Here is a 20,489-nt window from a genome sequence, read left to right as displayed (position 1 = left end):
TGTCTTCTTTATTTTTTATTTTTTATTTATTAGTTGTATTGTTTTTTCCTTTTCTTTGTTTTTCTTTGTTAGTTTTTTGTTTTTTTCTTACATCGTTAAGTAAACAATTTTATTTTACATTCATAGGTTTTGTTCATAATATGGAATGGTAAAATGACAACATGGCGTTAAAACGACAACAAAAGTTATGGGATGAAAAAGAATTACGCTGCTGCTATCGTAATTCATATGGATAAATTTATCTAATAATGGAAACAGGGATATATCTAGGAGTGTCATCTGCACGAAACTTATCCATAAAACCGAATATGTCACCACTATATCTATGACTTTTACCAAAAAATGGAAAACGTTCATCTTATTACAATCATTCATGGCGTTCTTCTTCCTTTTAAACATAGAACAAAAAAAAAAGGAACACAAATATAAAATTGAACTATACATTTCAATTTTCAGTGGACAAAAAATAATGAATCATGCAATTAGTTCTAGTGTGCTTTTTCACGCAGAGCTAATTGCCTTGAAAAGAGTCAATCGACTCTTCAGTTTGAACTATCTTCCAGGAGGTTTAAGTTAAACAATACTATTATCTTTAGAGCTTAAAGTTCATCATCATTAAGTCATGACTAAAAAATCATGCTTACACCTTAGTTCCTTGTCTAGAATATTAGAATATCTATAACAAAGATGTATCCAAATTTATGCCATTCAAAGCTTATTGCACTCCAAAATATTGTATAAAAGTTATTGTGTAGAAAATTTAAGAAAAAAAGTGGAAACCATGCGTTTGACGTAGATACTACATATGTACGATCATATGTATCCATGTAAAAGCATAAACAATCATCATACGGGTAGTAAATTCAAAGAATTTAAACAAAAGGAACGAACAAATATGAGCTTTTCTTCTTCTTAGAAAATTAAAATTTCGCTGTGCTAATTAGCAACAGCGATAATTCTGAAGTTGACAAGCTTGGATTGCTATAACTGGGTATACCGGAAATGATATTCAGACTTACGGACAACGGCAGAGTTACCAATAACATGGCAATGGAAATTGAAGATTTTGAGTTTTGAGAGATGGAAGGTCACTTGGAGGATGAGTTCACCGGATCTGTTGATACATCAACCAACGTATGCGTATATGTGGTCGGTTGGAAGATCATTTCAATCATATCATCCTCAACTTTTCTCTGACCGTATCGATTTTTCAAAATCTATAAAACGAATGTTGCATATATTGGGAAACAAATATAACGATACTATGGAAATTTATGGGTTTATTTTTCACGAAGATCAGCAGGAATTTCCGGTCATTTAATTTCACATACATTTGTTAGCATTACGCCCTGGACAATCTCATTCAACACAACTTTTGCTGAAGAGGTTAATTTATGACAGTCGTCAAACATTGATCCTGTCCATCTACTGGTCAAAATAACGATTACTCTTTTTCTGTAAGCAATAATGTTATAATGGCATACTGCTTCGGGCAAGCAGTATTCTCAACAGTTCTTTGAAAAATTCTCAAAACGAATTTCTAAAGAGATATCGGCATATCTGATGGAGACAACGATACATGTGAAACTGTAACAATATCTTAAGCCCATTATTCAATATGCAAAGGTATTTCTTAGTAAAGGCTCAAAAGTAACGTTACAAAAGTAACACTGCTGGTATTTCGTTTACATTGTTAGAAACTTACATATAAAAATTTACGAAATCTACGCCGATCGGTCTCATCTCGTCGTCGCTGTATTGCAAAAACGTTATCCGCTTCTTGCGTAACTCGTCCCGAACCCCCGAAGTGATGTACATCAAGATCTTCACCACCCTATAAATCATTACAAAAGGAATAAAGCAGAGATTACTCATGAATCTTCCCTTCAAAGCGAACACTTTGAAAGACATAAAAAATCCTGGAAAAATAATTCTAAGGTATTACTTACGTTGGTTTTTCGAGGATGGACTACCATTGTGATATGTGTCATACAATCAGTGGCAATACTTCGCATCAAACCGATAAAACGATCCTACAAGAAAGCTTGGTTATTTTGAAAGTATTAGGCACTGATGAATGAACATCAATTATTGAAATGTTTAAAAATACCCGAAATTGAAACGGTGAGATAAAAGATCAACCTGCTGATGGAATCGTTCGAATGAATTCGCTGTTTCATCGTTCAAAATTGCAAGACCTACTAGAAATTGCAAATTATCAATGACAACATGTCCGATTTCACCTGCTACAACTTGATTTCTGATAGCCTGCAATAAATTTTGATCTAATCAAATAAAAGCAGAAGCATTCTATTCTGATCAATGTTAAGACGATTACGACTGAAATGATTATTAGTATTGTGTAATAATATAAATAATTAACACAACCTACTGACTAAAAAACCTACCCCTATATCGTTTATATTTCCTAAAGATTCTAATAGAACAGTGTTCTGGTTAAATAATAGAACAAAGAAGAGACAAAAAAGCCAATCTTAGATAAACAAAAATTTTGAGCTTTAAATACCCATACACTAGCTATCTGACTGACGGAATGATTCCGGAATTCATCCGCTTTCATAATAATCAATTCTCCTTTAGTTCGTTCGAAACGATCAATCCACAGTTCAACGGCTGGATGATGTTCCACTCTGTATAAGGGCAACCTGCAAAGAAAAAAATGACTGCAACGATGAAGATATCAATATGAAAGGTGATAACTGTAATGCACAGTGGAACATCAAAATGCATATATGCATGTCCAGCACAGCAAAACCACCAAGCACGTTCATATGACACCACAAATATGCATTTGACGTCCACTGTACCACCATTCATCAGTAAACGTAATTCTCGTCATGTTATAAAGATATTAACCTTAAATCTTTCAATTTCTAATTTCCAATACCTTCCTGTTAATTTGGTAGTAATGTGCTTTATGATGTGAACAGTGTGCGTCAAATGATTTCAAAAATGATGACAGAAACCTTGAGATGAAAAGCAAATAAAAATATGGGTGGTAATGCACATAAAAGTGATGAAGTAAATTATACATATATAGCTATTATGACTTATATATATATATATATATATATATATTTATATATTTATATATTTATATATTTATATATAGGTCATTATAGCTCGCTTACTTCACTCCATTATGAACCGTTCGAGATTTCGCCATACTTCGCAGATGTGCTGGTCTAACAAAACTACAGTTAACTTTGCATAATTCTTATTTATTTCTCGATACATGGCATGTCATATAACCACTGGTAATTTTGAAGATATTCAATGTTATCATCTTTTCTTGAAATCTGAATAGCATCAAGAAGAAGTGATAACATCGAATAACTAAAAAACTATAGTTCTTGTTCCTATTAGGTTGTAAACCTTATCTTGTCTGACAAAATTTTATCTTGTTTCAGTTCATGCAAACTTAAACAGGTAGTGGAGATGAAGTTGTAATTCACAGTCATCAATATGCATCGATATCACGTTATCAACGAATCAAGCAGAAAATAAATACTAAGAAAAATTGAAGAAACTTACGCTGCATATTGCACGAGCATCCATTTCAAAATTTTTTCATCCGGCATTTCAAAACTACAGAACAGAGTACGAACCTGCAACACAGCAAATAAATAATTGACGAGAACTATTAAAAAGCAAACAATCCCTTCTTTTTATAATTTATCATTATCAAAATAATGCTTGGAAGAATCAGAAAAAAAAAGTTAATGCAGTAGCACTAACCCCTTGAACAAGAAGATCAAGAGCATATTCACAAAGAAATGTTGTTTTTCCGAAACCAGTACCTCCAGTTATAACTGTCATCTCTCCGGGTCGAAATCCACGCATAAATCGGTTCAGCAAATCAAAACGTTTCCACTATAAAATATCAAAAAATGAAAATAGAATATTTCCCAGACAACTTAGTCAATTAAAGTAGAAGTACTGTAAAAGGAAAACAGTAAAAGTTAACAGAATTTTAATTAGCGTATTGTTTTCCTTAGTATCGCCACACTACAAACCACCTGTGCGACGCCATTCATCTTCATCTGATCCTTAACCAGCTCGGATTTCAATTCACTTCGTATATCAATTAATGAACGAAATCCTTTGCCACGTAAACGAATCGAATCATCTCGAATTGCTTTATTAATTTCACGTCTACGATCAGAACGTAACAATTCAATTGGGCGCTCATGATTGCTGAAAAGGGAAAGCAATTTGCTAGTCGAAAATATAGCAAAAATTTGACATAAAACAGAATTCTACAAGGATTTAACTTCATCAAAAAATGTCATTACCGCTCCCACCTTAGAGAAATGAAGATAAAGGTAACTTCGTTAATATTTCTGTGAAATAAGAGAGACAGTGAAGCATTTACATATGACAAGAAAACTAGAAGATTGAGTAGATAACTTGGTAAACTTACTCAACGATGAAGCAACGATTAGCATTTAACAGTGATGCATAATCTTTTGCATATTTTTCCTGAACATAGGGGAACCAAAGGTAAACCATATCGAAATCTTCCAAATATGGAAGTATACTGGAAATAGACAGTAATATATTTCTGTTCTAAGCAAACTTAGAGAAGGGAAGTAAAAAGTAAAGATATGAAGTAAGATAAGTATGCTATCAAAAAAAAAAACCGTGTATCCAGTTGTTCACCCTTCGGTAACGCTATACATAGCATTCCACCAGTGGCTTCGAATACCGCCAGAGCATCACGTTCATTGGTGGTCAGTATAATACGTCGATCTGATGCCGTAACCAAATGATAGCCAAAGATTCCCGAAAATAGTGATTTTCTGCAACAACCTACAATACAATGCCGAATATCCAATGAACATCTCATCTACAATAGATGAAATGGATTCTGATAAGGTCGACCAGCTGATTTTTGGGAAAATATTTCTTGGCACCTTCATTACCTACCCTTCACTATCCGATCCAGGATAATTTTCCTTCTCCAAAGAATCACTACCGACTTTTCGAATAACTTTCAACCCTGCTGGTATTCGTACACGACTGCTAGGCCCTGCAAAAGAAAACAAAAATATTTGTTGTAATAGAAGGGATACATTATGATGCTATAAATCATTAATAAAAGTAACAATCATTAATTTTGCATTTACTATAAAGAAAATCTGAAGAAAACCTCGATATCTTGGATAACACAGTCCAACCCTCATAAAATTATCCAAATGTCCTTTGATGTGATATCGCGAAAGAGTATCATATGATATGCGCTGCAAAAAAAAAAAATTGTTTTTCCCAACCGTAGATAAGGACAAATTCTTACCGGCATGAGGAAGAAGACATGTCAGAATATAGCTAAGGAAATGGAACAATATTTGATTTTTTTTTCCATTCCTCACAATAATTATTTCAGGTAAATGGATTTTTATGAACATTACTAAATCCAAGCTAGTTAACTGTAGGCAGTTACTCAAATAGTTACCTCCACAAATGGTACGGTGAATAAAAAGAGTAATTTGGACTTCTCAAAAAAAGTATATCAAGTGTGTCATCATGATAAATTTATCTGTTCATTAACACTGATAAATGTGCAAATGTGATAATTCGTTGGTCAAAAATAAAATGAAAAAATTTTGATGAATAATATGCAGGACACCAACATCTATGCCAAGAAGTCTCCTGAGTACTAAGAATTCGCTTTGCTCGGAGTGATTTTGTAAATCACGCAAATCCAATGCATCCATCCATATAAGTCGAACAGCCGGATCAGAAGACATATTCAATGAACCAGCACCAGCTTAAACGGTTACTGTATTTGATGATGCCAAGTCACAGATTTTAAATATATTCTGCAGATCGACAAGTTTATTCTAAATGCTCAATCTTGGTAAAGAAAAAAAGAAGTGATACCATGTAAAATTGCTTTTGGCTTTTGTGTCAAATATATTCATAACTCAAACATTGCGTTCAAAACGCTGACACATTATTTGACACTCAGATACTTGACCTGATAGAGTTAAGAAGAACAGGAAAGTCAAACAACAAGGATCAAGACAACTGAAGCTTTTACAAGATTAAGTTTGAAAAATAACAGCTTTACTTTCCAGAGAAATAGAAGTAAAGAGTTAAAAAAGTTTGCCTGCAGCATCGGAAGAATGTTTTGGATTATGATCGCCATCAAATATGCGTGGTGATATCTTATCAGCCCTGCAAAAATATTCAAAGAGGGATCAGAATAATAATAATGCATAGTAATAAATGAATGTTGCCTTAAAAATCCCCATGTAATGAACTGGAAATTAAACTATATGAATAAGCGAAAAAACTAGAATATGCTCAGTCTTGAAGGACAAAATTGTCCAGAGGGCTGATCTCTTAAATTCCGAAAGGTTGAAACTTTAATAAAGGAAATCGAAAAAGGAACCAAAAAAGGAATGTAGTTTCATTGTTTATTGAGAAAATTTGAGGCCCTATTCAATTCTAAATTCTCAAAACTAATTTTTCTTTTCTCTTCCGAATTACCAACCCCAAAAGAAAAAGAAATATACGAATTCGGGAAATGAAAAACATTGTTACGGAAAAACTTTGATTCAGGAAGTGAAGGAAGCATAAATAGTTAAATAAAAACTGCAAGTAATGAAGCTTAGAAGAGAAATGAACCTTCTAGTCTGTTATGTTAGCTTCTCGCTTCAATCATTTCATTTACCATTGAATTTCTCTCCTAATCATAATCAAATCATAACAACCAATGTATCTCAATATGTATCTCTTTAATCTTCTCATTTCTTTTTAATCTATCAAAATGAATTTTTATACTCTCATAATTACTCCCTTTTTTAATAAATAAGGCTAGAATTCATAATTATCACCTAATATCCTATCAATATCAATATCCCTCCTAAAATTGTCGAAAAAAATTTTTTTCCTCATTTTGAAAATAACCACTGCTGCTTTCCTAATATCATTTTTAAAATCCTAAATGGCATATAATTTTCAGATAACAAGTAACTTTTTTTTTTCTTAACAAACAGAAGCAAAGATGGAAAAGTTCAGGAAAGAGGGGGGAAAAAAAAGAAGCGGAAAGGAGTGCAATTTCGAGTATACTTCCTTTGAAGTAATTCCAAATCCTAGGTCCCATTTTTTTGATAAGAAGCGGAGCAAGTGAAAAGAGCTGAAAAGGATAACTGCAAATCTCTTTTTCAGCAGGATATATGTCAAACAAGTGATCTATTTTTTAGAAGAAAAAAGAAAAAAAATTATGGAAAGAAAAAGGAAAGAGCTAAGGCATCATTTGGGCCACAAAATGGCAACCGATAGAATATAATCGGTTTCTCAATGTGCTTTTATAAGACTCATGATTAAAGGGTAAATTTTTGGACAATCATGCATGAATGAAATCAAAAAGTATACCTGTCACATTAGGAATAACTGCAGTATGATTACTCCAGCAGATAGAAATCTAGTAATTGAGTTGAAAAAAAGAAAAAACAGCTATAACTAGGTAATTTTTCCACTTACGTTTGTCCACAAAATATTAGTGAAAATCTTTGAATAAAGTATATATAATAAAAACAAAACTTTTTAATTTTAATAACAAATACAATTTTTCAATTTTAAAACAAATTATATTTTGGAACGATACCATCCCATATCAATGACATAAAGTTTCAAAAGGATTAGTTTAATGTTAGTTGACTGATGTTTACCTCGTGGATTCTTTTATGCAAATTATGATCAGTTAATACTGTTTTTGATAAAATGCTGAAAAATAAATTTAAAAATTGAAAAAAAAAGGAAAGTACTCTAAAATGATCAACTCTTGATAAATGAAAAGAAAGAAGCTTTTTTGTCTAAACTTACAAATATCCTTAATCTTTACAGTTTTAAAGCTAACCCTACTAATTAGATACCACTGTGAACTTGAATTTGACTTTAATTTCATTTTTTTTTTCTGCATTTTTCTACAATTTAAAAACTTACTGTTCACGTAAAAGCCGAAAATTTTCTGCTTCTTTCATTTTTCTTTGACGCTCCCTTTCTTCGTATTGAGATATGAGATCCAGATAACTCACTTTGTCATACAGATCCGAGTCTAGCTGAAAAAATCAGTAAACAACAAAAAGTACATTAAAAAACATTTTAAATAATAAACGTTTTGCAATAAAATTCGAAATCATCCAATTAAGACCTATAAATATGAATTTAAAATTAATTTAAAAAAATTAATTTTTAACCCAAATTAAAACACTTCTTGAGAAAAAAAAGTGTGTTTAAAAACGAATAATAACAGACAAAAAAGAAAAAAAAAATTAGATGTAATAGATCAAAAAACTAGCATCATCCATTGTAGGCAAATGATTGCCTTTTCTACGTCCTTCTTCGTGAATTATTTCTTCTTTTTTTGGCACCTGCAATGCTGTAACGTATTTCCACGTGCCTTCTTTTGGATCTTTTTGTAGTAATGGACGCAGGACAAATGATTTTGTCTCTTCCACTGGCTGTTGTTCGATATCTTCCAACAACAACTTCTGGAAATTTTTCCTTTCATTTCTAAAATCAATCATTCAATGTACCGTGATAATAATAAGTCAATCGTAGACGTTTCACAATTAGTTACTTATGATACATGCATTATTTGCGCCACTCAGCTATGATAAAGATAAATGAAGGAGAATTCCGGACTTGTGTAATAAAATGTTACAAGAGAGTAGGATGGAAGTTAGATATATTTTTAGTACTTCATTTCTCAATTTTTCTCATATGGAATTATTCAGAGAAATGTAGTTAATAATGAGTAATTAAGAAAAAAAAATACAATAGGTTCGTCGTTCTATTTTCAAATGTCCTCATTCTTACCTACATTCTCTTTTCTACCTTTTAATTAACCATTAATTATAATTTTTTCCTTTATATTTTCTTTTAAAAAATATAAAGACTTGGAAAGCATATATATATATAGCTGTCCCTGTTATTACACCATTAAATGAATGCTAACTATAAATTGATAATTTTGAAATTAAAATTTCAAATATATGATAACCTTAGACATATTTACAACAATTTTTGCTCTTCTCTTAAGCTTCCCTATTACTGGTAATATTCAACGTTAAGTTAAATGATGAGGATAGATCAGGAAGTTTGATGCATAAATTAAATAATTTTTCAAAATAATTCCAATAACGAAAAATGATAATTTAATGTTGTGCTATGTTATGCTCTGCCTAATGGAGGTGACTGCTTTTTAGTCAACCATTCAGTAAATGTTAGGCTATTTTATAGAAAAGGTGAGAGGGAAAAAAAGGGCGTGAGCAATAAATGCTTGCCAAATCGACGAATCAACTAAATACGATTGTTCAGAATAACATAGGGAATAAACAGATGAATACCTTATGGATGAAATGTTTCAAAAAAAAGAAGAGAAAAAAAAATTTGGTAGAAATACTTCGTACCTCCTCCCTCTCTCTCTCTCTCTTTTCAAGTTTATCGTAAATTTAGATAATAGAAAAAGATTTAAACCGTGGTGAGAAAAGACTATCAAATAGATTCATAATAATACTGGAATAAGAGGACAAAGATTCATGAGCAAAATTTCGAAAAATAAAATGAAGGTTTGTCATTTGATTAATGAGCATTGGAAGATATTTTGGAGCTAATAATTAAATTTCATATTAAAAAGAAGGCAATTGATTATTTCTTCCATAGTTATCATGTTTTTCTTTGTCTTTAGGTTTTTTGCTTATTTCACTCATCGTTATTTGATGAAAAAAAAAAAAAATAGTATATGAGAAAAGCATTGGTGACAGTGAAGAGAGTTGATTGATGAAATGATGAATGCTTTATTCAGGAAATGGAAACCTGATAATAACGGTAGCTAGAATGGATTTGAAAAAAAAAAAATCTCAATAAAATTTGATGGTTTCAGTATTTTGAATGTGCCATTTCCCAGTTCTTTCATTATTCATGGAACAAGTTACTAAGCTATTATAGTTCATGAAGGAGTGATTAGTTTAATGAAGAAAATTATCTACCATATTATTGATACCATGTAATAATATACGACTAAATTCATAGTGATAAGATGAACATTAAAAGAGAAGAGACACAACTAAAAAGACCAATATAATGCATGGACACTGGAAATCATCGTGTCATTTGATATGTTTTTGAATATCTATCACACAATGCAAAAGAAACCACATTTTATGGACTGCTAATTGATCAATAACATCCAACAACATAGTTTGGTCGATCCACAACCAGCAATATAATAGCCCTTTCTTGGACAAATGCTTCCTCTTTCCATAATGGATGCAATCAGTCCATATTTATAGCTTCAATTTCATTCCAAAACCATTTCCACAACCCCTCATACCAATAACACTACATTCTTAGGGAATATACTGTTTCAATCAGTAAATGAAATACATTCTGATGTCAAAATCATCATCAGAATATTAAAACATTAGTTATTATTCTACCTTAAAATCAAGCTTAGAGTACTCATTGGAATCACTTTTCTTACTTTGAGCAAATACAACGGTCAGAAAGATATCATTTCAGAAGTGGTCCATCAAATGTTTCTATTTGATACAAAAGCATCAGTCCATGATAAATTTAGCTCTTGCTACAAATAATACAATTTATAATTCTTCTCATATTTTATGTGAAATGAAGAAGTTTAGGAATTTAAGTATGGTGAAACCAAAAAAGAAAACTAAGGAATGATATTTGCAGTAGATTAAGAAAAAAAGAAACAAATACCTTAAAAACATCAAATGTAGTTGAATAGCCACATGTTGTACACATTATGCTGGTGTCACGAAACGAAATGCAAGCCGTGTCTAGCGACTTGCAGTGTAAACATTTTGTTCGAATATCTCCCAGGTATGGCTAAATTTCATGGGTACAAACAACATCCAACCAATTTCTTACTGTCCAAAGGAACAATAAATAATTTTAAAACATTCATATTGGACAGTTATATTTTAATTACATTACGAAAATAAAAACAATCTGCAAGGCGATGAAGTTTCAGAAAATTAGAAATACAACACCAAATGTTAATTGTCCTTAAAATGTAAAAACAAACAGTATTACCTAAGTCAAGCCTTAAGCAAAATGTACAAAAAAGTACAAACAAACAGCACGGATAGACTTACAGTTAGACTATATGGTAATCCATATTTTACGAGAAATTCGATAATCTCTGATCTTGTGTTTCTTTCCGAGCTCTTCCTAACGGAAGTTATCGATTGCCGGCTATGCTAAAAATATTCAGAAATGGCTAGTTCTTTTAACTAAGAAAAAAATATCAAATGCTAAATGATTAGGTTATTAAAGCCCTAAACCATTCCATTAAATTCTACACTTAACCAAAACTAATCAGGATAAATATCCTTGATATGAGGAATGAAAATAAGGGAATAAACAGCTATCAAATAGTAGTGAATCAAAAATAGATCAGTATAAATCATAGCAAAAGAAACGAGCAGAGAGTAAGAATTGAATTCTTAATTAGTTCTCAATTAACAATTCAATTCTTAATTACAAAGAGAAAACAGTAAGGGTACTGAAATGATCTTTGTCAAATGTGTGCTAGAGATCATTTTAATACTCTTATTGTTTTTTCAACCGTTTATAGCTAACAATAATTATTTGAAATATTTTCCTGAAGTAATAAAGCCTTACTTTAACTTCACTAATATTTTTTGGAGCTGTAGATTGCTGTGTGAATTCCTGTATAATATTTTCAAAAGTGAGTTGCTGATTGGTAAGTCTCTGCAATACGACTGAATTATAAATAAATACTTCCTTTAAATCAGTGATTTCCAATCTTTGCTTGACAAATGACCTGTTTTTCTTTTTTTTTTTTTTTTGTTAGCAGAGAACACAAGGCTCAAAAATAAAATTGTCAATTTTAAAAATTTTAATCAAAACAAATTTTAATCAAAATTTCCAACGTATTAGTTTAGAAACATTGATAAGAACCGCCTTTTTCTGCTTACCGCATTGCCGCCCCAGAAGATTATCGGTTGTCTCTTTTCATCTCTTTTTTTTTTTCACCTCTCACCTTTTTCATCTTTCATCTTCACCCTTTTCACCTCTTTTTTTCATCCCCTTTTCACTTCTTTTCATTGATACATCCAAATCTAATTCTCCTACGCATTTCATAGAAATATAGAAGTTAAATTCAAGAAGCAAGCACATACCGTAAGATGATAGCGTGATTTACGTCCTCTTATGAAGGCCTTCCATTTGCTGAATCGAAGTGAACGTGCAACAGTTGGATGTCCACATACAATCATTTCAGTAAATATTCAATCCGAAAATTCCGACATTTATATAAATATCGTGTACAAGACCAATCCTTCAATATGCTCCTGAAATAGCAAATAGCAATTAGCAATGATGAAGTAATTATGATTATGAATTTCTTATAATCTGTATAACATTGCTATAATAATTCTTCATCCTCAAAATTCGATATGCTGATGTTGTTGTTCAAGAATAAATATCGTCTATGTAATCAAATTAGAAATCGGTACCTATAATGATAATATATGAGATGATAATTCAAAACAGCAAAATAAACTTTAAACTGATTAATTTGTTGTTGGAAAATATCATAAAATCTGATTTCTACATCATTAACAATATAGTCCTACTTATTTATCACTGTTATCGCTATTAATAATTAGATAATTCCTACTAGTTCAAAATTAAAACGAGAACTTTAATTTTAATTTTTTACTTTTAATGATTCGATCATCTTAACAACTCTACTAAATAAACGGAAGACTATTCAATCTTATTAGCAATTGAAGTATTTACAAACTTTGGAATTATGATCATCGGATAACAGTGATCAACTGACTTTCCCTTACTTCTTTATTAATCAATAACTTTCACATTAATGATAAGGAATTAATAACATACTCAATACCACAAATTGAATATATCAATCATTAATATTAACACATAAAATAGAAATACTATACACTTCTCCGATAAATTTATTTTATAAATATAGATTCATTAGACAGTGATGAGTACCTAACAATAATGTAGTAAACGAGTAATCGTTTAATAGCTGACAGTGAATTATTTGTAGACCGATTACAAAACACGAATATCTATCTAAAGAAGTAATAACGATACCATATTTCTGTTATATTTATTTCAAAATCGGAATTTATTTAATGGCAACAATACCAACGAACTTTTTCGAAGTTATTAATTATCATCAATTAACCATGTACATGCTATTAAGAAACGAAAAACAATCACATTTTGAGAATCTTAATTGTTGCAATAACGAAAGATTATCAGTTTTTCCTATGTAATAATATCAAAAACCGCATAATAAAAACCGTCTGAATAACATTATTCCGTTGAAACATTTCTCGTCAATTTTCAACAGTTTTCCGGAGTTGAATTTCCCAATACATGGTGGTTTCAAGTAATAACAGTCTTCATTATGTTTTGGAGTTTTCACTTAAAAATGAAAAAAACTTGGTTTTCTTTATCATACTTCTTATGGTCTACGTTCCAGTTACATGTTTGCAACTAAACCTGCACAAAGATCAGAAGTGATAAAGGACGTATCACTAAATCATCAACTCTTCATACAGTTACCTTCTGCCCTTCTGACAATGATGAAGAAACTACTGAATCTCTGAGAACAACAGTGTAGAATTGTAGCACCATTTTATCATTACTCAAACATACAAAGTAAAAGATCTATTTCTGACAATTTTAATTAAAAAGTGGAAAAATGCAAAAGAAATGTTACCGGTAAAGCATAAAATGTACAGAATACTTAAACTAACATTTCAACAGCATCGATAAAACAAGGATGTGACAATGTGGGAACATTATTATAATCAACTGACGACAGCAGAATAGAAAAACTATCGCAAATCTGATTCTTAGGTAAGGTTAGCGCTTACCGCGAATATAGTATAAGAAAGCCTAATAGGTTCTCTGACTGAATCATAATTCAACATATTCGTTCAACAATTTCACAATATCTTTTTCGATGTCCTTAGGCTGCACCGTGGGAGCATACCGTTCTACCTATAATAAGCAGATTTATAAAAAACCGTTTCTCGCCTTTATACCATTCGATAGAATGAGATACTACTGTAGCGAATTTCTATCCAGTATCAAAACAATACCTCAAGAAGATGACAATTTATAGGTAAATATGTTGTAATAAAATTCAACTTACCACTTTGCCACGTCTACTGACAAGAAATTTAGTAAAGTTCCATTTAATAGCGTCTGTCAAAGTGCCGCCTTTTTGATTTTTCAAAAATGTATACAATGGATGTTCATTTGCTCCATTGACATCGATCTTAGCATATAAGTCAGGTTCAAAATTGAACGTTTCCTTCACAAAACGTTTAATTTCATTTTCATTTCCAGGTTCCTACAAATATTTACTATCCTCAAAAAGCCATCGTTCTCTTATCAATCCTCATATTCCATGATTTTTCTTGCATACAATAGTCCCGCCTCTTTACGAATTTTCTTTTAAATTGGAAGAACCTCAATTCTACTTTAAATTACAAAAAGGATGATAAATATACTTGCGAAGCGAACTGATTACAAGGGAAGGCAGCTATTGCCAAACCTTGTTCCTTGTACTTATCGTGCAAATCCTTGAGCTGGGCATAATTTGAATGGGTAAGACCACACTGAGATGCCACATTTACTATTAGAACCACCTTGTCCCTGCAACATACATTCAGCTATTTTCTTTGGCTCAAACAGAATCATAGCAGTCTTTATTCATCTGCAAATTTTAATATTTAACATAGACAACTGGTTGATAATAGCTGATACTTTTGTTCAATTCCAACGAAAAGATGGCAAAAGACCGTTGAACGTTAGGCTATTAGTTGTTCGTCACTAAACATCACTTCTGAGTTATTTCTTCAAATAGACAAGTGGTTTAGGTAGACCAACCTATACCGATCCAACGACACTTCTGCTCCATTGATATCACGAACTCGAAATTGATATATCGTGTTCGACGAATCTTCGGCTACAAATATATTAAACTACAAATATTTCCAGTTCATACATGTATTTTATTTATCTTATTTTTTATTTACTTTTTATTTATTCACAAGACTTGGTACTCATAGATTGGATTCAGCTTACTAAATCACTATGCTAATTGCTATATATAATGGGACAACAACTTCTGACAAGAGTATTGTCATAAGTTATAGCATATATTGTAGCATACTTCCCCTTTCTCTTTCCTTACCGTTCAGATCTATGAATAAAAATGGAAAAAGCAATAAACCTTGATAAGATGTTATGAATAACGCAATGACTAATAATTGAAGACTCGCTTTGGTTCTGTTCAAACACATCCATTTCTCCCCATTCGGAAATGAATTCATCGTTTTATGTTCCCTATAAGTTAATCACATGGTTATTGGTTATATTTTGTAAAATATGTAAGTGAAAGAGGAAATGCTTAACACCACATCAAGTAAGCAGCAATTTCGAGATAAAATATAATCCCACAACTTACCTATTAACTACAATTACCTACTATCTTCTAGACTGATACCTAATAAGTAAAAATACATTATTTAAAAAAAATGAATTAGTGGATGATGATAACAGTGCCTTTGCATTACGCCTTCTACTTTGATCGAATCTTAAATGTTTTATCTCTATCGCACACCTAAGAAATGATAGCTATAGTTATCAGAGCCAACTAAAAGTGCAGGACAAGTGCAAGTGAATTTATAAAAAAGCATCAGTAGATTGTTTGTTAAATCAATATGAAGAAAAAAAGAGGAAATATGAAAAAAGAAAGAAAATATATCACGTTAGACAAGGAATAGACATCATATTACTAACGTGCAATGATTAACCACAATACTACTACAATTAACGATTCGCTTATTTTTTTAATGGCAGTCAATACAAAATAAGGCATGATCGAAATAAGAAAACACAAATGAACAAAATCATATTTAGCATAGCAGGTTTATTCTAGTTCATATAAGGGCATCTTAGTTTTACTGTAATTAATAATATTTCATCGATATATAAAATTGGCGCCACTATCGGTATACAAAAGAAGTACTGTAGGAATCATAAGTTATCGTAAGAAACGTCGCACAACTACTGCGAAATCACAAGAAAGTATAATGTATCTAAATGCGAAAGAGAAGTATAAACATGAAAAAGGATCACAGAAATACACCAGTAAATCAGATATATCACAGGATTAAAAACCAATACAATGAACTGAAAAAGAACAACTGCATGTCAAATTAATCGTATTCACGTAAATCTCTCTCTTTTTTTTTTTTAAATAACAGTCGCTAATTAAAATTTGCCTTTTTAGACGAATGGAAGAATCCCAAATGAAAATATCGTGATATCTATGACTTATGATGCTAACTCCATCTAAACATTTCCAAACATTTAACCTACCCTGAGATGATTCGAAGCAATAAAAATTACTGAGTGTAGGGAAAATGTCACAAATTATTACCTTGCACAGAAGAATTCATAAAGAAGCATTTAGGATTTTCTGCATTTTTCCATCCGGCTACCTGTTATATTAGTGAAACTTCCACTGATCTCCCCAGTCAGTAAACTACAGCTCTAAAGAAAAAAAAAGTGTAATATATGTACTTCGGAACTTTCACATTTCCAGTGTCCTAAGCCAGTAAAGTATTTCTAAAATTGACGACTGCTCTGGTATCACCGATCTTCGAATATGACTTTTTGAATCCAAAACTTTCAAGTCGCAAGAAGTACATCAGAATACGGCGATAATTTTCATTGTCTTCACCAATCCAAAACCTAAAACTAGACTAAAATACCTTCGAATATTCGCAAATGATAGTATATTTGTCAAAGTTATCAAAAGTTATCCCAGTTTTCGTTGCCATCACTGTTTAGAAAACAACTCCAAGACCTTAAAAAATTATTAATTTTATAACATTTTGAAAATATTCACCGAACTCTGAGATCTACTTCCAGGACAATATTCTTGAATAGAATTGTTTCCAACAATGCAGGAAAAACATCCCACTCTCCGCCATTAAGATCCAAAATAAATTTATTTATTCTAAATTCATTAACAATGTTAAGCATATCTGACAAAGTTATCAGAAGCCATGAGTTGTTATTGTTGCCATCAGGAACTGTGAAATTTTTTGAAAAATATGGTGAAATACCATAAGGATACACGTTTGGGGTTGAAATCAACCTGAAATAGATAAATTGTCAACTCACTTTTAACTGATATAGAATCGAGTAAAATGATAATCTCTTTTTCATTGCAATGATCGACACCAATAAAATTACCTTCGATTCGACTCCACCGGCGAAAAAAAATGAACTTTACAGGGAAGGAAGTGTTCGAAATTCTCCATCACTTTAAATTCACGATAACTAAAATATTGGCTTATACAACTTTGTCACAGACTATCAATTACTGCAAAGAATTACCAGTTACGACATATACCATATATGAACAACAGTAGAAAATTCAAAATGCATACCTCACATAAACAACAGCGCATGGATTTTTCATTACATTTAACCGGCAAAGCACAGGTATATCGTTTTCATTCTCCGCCACTTCATTACATTCCACATTTTTCTCTTTAGCTGTCAGATACTTCATAAGTCGCTTCTTCTCTTCCACTGGAGAACCTAAATATAATATTTTTTATGCCCATTGGCAATTAAATAATATCTGAAGTAATTTACTCTTACTCTGCATAATCCCACTACAGCTGATCAAATTGTTAAAACACTACCAACGTGGGTATTTTCGCAACATAACTTCCCACAGTTAGCAGTAACAGTGAAAATTTGTACGTTATATGAAAATTACAATACCGTTTTCTGCACCCCATTAATATATTGCTTTCTTTTTCCGAATACATAGTGAAAGTGGAAAATATATAATTATTAACCGAAGCCAAAAACAGGCAATTCCACTTGATGATGAGCCTTTTTCATGAAACTAAGTCGATACCAACAACTATGAACCACTTGGACACAGACGGAACTTGATTCGGCTCCAATAAGGGCATAATGATATTTGAGGTACATCTGATAAAGTAATAAATACCAGTCATATACCAAATTTTCCATATTTCTTATTTCGATGACCAGGTGAAGTTGATTTGACTGCAAAACCTGCAACAACCACTACGAACTGAAGTCATAGTTTTAAGCAGCGCATAATGCTGTTTTAGCTTCGAATGAAAAGCCAAAAAAAAAAAAGACCGGTGGAAACCTTCAAAAGTTGTTCCATTAACTTGGGTGCATCACGAAGTTCCTGTAGTCGTGTCATTTTCGATTCTCTGTCTTGAATGGCTGAATAGAAATTGATGAATGCGGTATCAAATTGCCTATTCGATACTTCACTCAATATCTCATCGAAATCCCAGGCATCATTTCTGCTTAGAGGGTACAGATAATGCATCTCCGCATCTGCAACCTATGTTCTCAATTAAATTCGCTCTTCAATTTGTCCACCTCCATAAAATCAAATGTGAAATAGATAACAAATGTAATTTTAGCAAGACAAATAATTTTAGTAAGAGCAAGACAAAATTTTAGCAAGACATTACCAACGTTCCCTAAGCTGTCAAGTGCGCTGAATCCTTCAGGAACAAAAAATGTCCATCGTTCCGGAATTACTGCAGTCAAATAGGAAGCAAAATTATCTGGCGAACCACTGATGAACAAAGCATCGCTGAAACATCAGAAGCACATGAATCTGATCTCTGGAATGTCCGGAATTCGCGTAAGCTAAGTAATAGCTGCTTACGTAATAGCCGCTTACAAAATGTGAATTACCACATTTGATGAATTTTAAAAAACAAGCGGATTCATCTAATAAGATTTGATAAACAAATCTTAACTGATAACTTCCATTACTTTTTAATTTCACTAATCACATATAAAATTCCAGGAAAATGGCACTGCACTATGCAGCCCACTAACGGTAAACAGTACCGTCGGTAGACAATGATTCAGATGCTCGAAACTGGCCATTGATTCATCTCGCGAATGATGAAATCAAAACGAACAAATGTAATTAACCAAGATGATTATTTCTCAAAATTATATACCGCATTTTCTTGTTTGACCCATCAGTACAAATCGTAAAAGCTCCTTTATTATCACCAACAGTGATACTGTCCTCACATTTGTACTGCTTACGAGCTAATAATTCGTTAAGTCGTAACAACTCGGCTTTTGTGTCATTGAGCTTTGGTGGGAAGAATATATCCACATCTTTCCAGCGCAGCGAAGATATGTCATTACTTAGTGTAGTGCTACAATACAGATTATTCATTGATAAGCTCTACAAAGTATGGTACGAAATGCTGCGAATATTACGATAACCGTAACACGACGGATTAAGAATTTCTAATTCATCAACTTGAAAAGTCTCAAGATAACCTAATCAATATCACATAAAATCAAAAGCATTCAATCTTTGAAAATTTCACTCTTCTCTCCCAATTAATCTTCAAATAACTAACCTCACATAAAATAATTTCACATTCAGTGAATCAATCGATAGCCTTATCAAGTTGTATATTACATCCAAATCTTTCATTATCAGCATGACTGTACATATTGTTATCAGTCTTAACACCATCAGTCCATTGATATACCGCATTCCCGCCATCTTGATATCAATTACTACTATTGTAGCATCACCGTCTAACGAAACAGCAATAAACTAACATTGTCAGTAATTAACCAGAACTTAGGTTCTTTGTAGTAAGGTCAGAAGTGGGACTGATAAGGACTGGAACTTCATTAGGAAAGGTCAGGAGAGCTGCTAAAGACTTCGAAAAAGAGGTCAGGGAATTCTTCCTGGGATACCTAGGATCATTTCAGTAGGATGTTTTAATGAACGGTATTGTGCTGTATCGTTGTACTTGAGTTTTTATACTTTAGACTTATCATTTAATGATAAAAGAGTTATCATTTAATGATAAAAGAGCCATCATTTAATGATAACCTTCAGTAAAAATTGTATTATTTTATATAAATTACAAACATCTTTTCATTGTTTGACTTGCACCATTAAATTGAATTTTCAAAATTTAAAGATTTCCCTTTATTTCTACGGTAAAAATAGTCTATATGATTATAAAATTTGATAAAGAAGAAAACATCGAAAAAGGATCAATGGATATATTATTTGTTGTAATTCAAAAATTAGTAGAAAAGTTTAAGGAAAACTGAAATGCTCAATGGATAGAATTTTTTCTTTTCATATCAGTTTTTAAATTCAAAATGTTGTCTATGTATGAAAAGTTGCTTATATCTGTCACATAAATAATGGATTGATCGATTGGTTCGAAATTTTTTCGAACTATCATTTCAAATATCATTCATATCATATCAGGGGATCGATTGATTGCTTGGACGATTGAAGATAGAAAACTTAATATGATATCGTATTCCGGAAAATA

At 31.6% G+C, this 20,489-nt stretch overlaps 5 protein-coding genes across 5 annotated transcripts; all 5 read right to left on the bottom strand.

Moving 5' to 3' along the window:
* Positions 1-971: 971 nt before the first annotated feature.
* On the bottom strand, positions 972-8,094 carry LOAG_05495 (twinkle helicase). The gene is made up of 15 exons (XM_020446874.1): positions 7,975-8,094; positions 6,134-6,201; positions 5,655-5,791; positions 5,174-5,264; positions 4,951-5,053; positions 4,665-4,823; positions 4,445-4,561; positions 4,041-4,218; positions 3,760-3,894; positions 3,556-3,629; positions 2,534-2,666; positions 2,143-2,268; positions 1,950-2,033; positions 1,706-1,834; positions 972-1,217 (listed from the first exon to the last, which is right to left on the bottom strand). The coding sequence occupies exons 1-15, from the start codon at positions 8,010-8,012 to the stop codon at positions 1,089-1,091; spliced, it is 1,701 nt and encodes a 566-aa protein (XP_020302836.1). The 5' UTR covers positions 8,013-8,094; the 3' UTR covers positions 972-1,088.
* Positions 8,095-8,303: 209 nt separating this feature from the next.
* Positions 8,304-8,558, bottom strand: LOAG_18187 (hypothetical protein; the record flags this gene model as incomplete). Its single annotated transcript, XM_020450853.1, has 1 exon — positions 8,304-8,558. One exon carries the CDS (start codon positions 8,556-8,558, stop codon positions 8,304-8,306), a length of 255 nt encoding a protein of 84 aa, XP_020305415.1.
* Positions 8,559-10,564: 2,006 nt separating this feature from the next.
* Positions 10,565-12,299, bottom strand: LOAG_05493 (hypothetical protein; the record flags this gene model as incomplete). Its single annotated transcript, XM_003141032.1, has 5 exons — positions 10,565-10,618; positions 10,756-10,884; positions 11,154-11,258; positions 11,683-11,772; positions 12,204-12,299. 5 exons carry the CDS (start codon positions 12,297-12,299, stop codon positions 10,565-10,567), a joined length of 474 nt encoding a protein of 157 aa, XP_003141080.1.
* Positions 12,300-13,656: 1,357 nt separating this feature from the next.
* On the bottom strand, positions 13,657-15,432 carry LOAG_05492 (hypothetical protein). Its single transcript, XM_020446873.1, has 5 exons — positions 15,311-15,432; positions 14,965-15,043; positions 14,586-14,730; positions 14,225-14,425; positions 13,657-14,070 (listed from the first exon to the last, which is right to left on the bottom strand). The coding sequence occupies exons 1-5, from the start codon at positions 15,408-15,410 to the stop codon at positions 13,987-13,989; spliced, it is 609 nt and encodes a 202-aa protein (XP_020302835.1). The 5' UTR covers positions 15,411-15,432; the 3' UTR covers positions 13,657-13,986.
* A 1,259-nt stretch (positions 15,433-16,691) lies between these two features.
* Positions 16,692-19,693, bottom strand: LOAG_05491 (hypothetical protein; the record flags this gene model as incomplete). Its single annotated transcript, XM_020446872.1, has 9 exons — positions 16,692-16,836; positions 16,994-17,245; positions 17,344-17,430; positions 17,541-17,694; positions 17,961-18,186; positions 18,287-18,483; positions 18,624-18,748; positions 19,128-19,334; positions 19,545-19,693. The coding sequence occupies 9 exons, from the start codon at positions 19,691-19,693 to the stop codon at positions 16,692-16,694; spliced, it is 1,542 nt and encodes a 513-aa protein (XP_020302834.1).
* Between the last annotated feature and the right edge of the window lie 796 nt (positions 19,694-20,489).

Source organism: Loa loa (genome assembly GCF_000183805.2).
Source record: "Loa loa unplaced genomic scaffold supercont3.221, whole genome shotgun sequence".
NCBI lineage: Eukaryota > Metazoa > Nematoda > Chromadorea > Rhabditida > Onchocercidae > Loa > Loa loa.
The sequence above is the reverse complement of the archived record's forward strand: the minus strand, read 5'-3'. Positions and strand labels throughout refer to the sequence as shown.

What these genes read in the sequence shown, in the direction of transcription:
- LOAG_05492 (XM_020446873.1), bottom strand. Translation starts at nt 15,410, where the DNA reads ATGAATTCATTTCCGAATGGGGAGAAATGGATGTGTTTGAACAGAACC. An exon ending in GTGTCGTTGGATCGGTATAG is followed by an intron (nt 14,731 to 14,964) that starts GTTGGTCTACCT and finishes TGTATGTTGCAG; the next exon opens with GGACAAGGTGGTTCTAATAG. An exon ending in GTAATCAGTTCGCTTCGCAA is followed by an intron (nt 14,426 to 14,585) that starts GTATATTTATCA and finishes AAATATTTGTAG; the next exon opens with GAACCTGGAAATGAAAATGA.
- LOAG_05495 (XM_020446874.1), bottom strand. Translation starts at nt 8,012, where the DNA reads ATGAAAGAAGCAGAAAATTTTCGGCTTTTACGTGAACA. An exon ending in TCGAACGATTCCATCAGCAG is followed by an intron (nt 2,034 to 2,142) that starts GTTGATCTTTTA and finishes GCTTTCTTGTAG; the next exon opens with GATCGTTTTATCGGTTTGAT. An exon ending in TCCATCCTCGAAAAACCAAC is followed by an intron (nt 1,835 to 1,949) that starts GTAAGTAATACC and finishes AATGATTTATAG; the next exon opens with GGTGGTGAAGATCTTGATGT.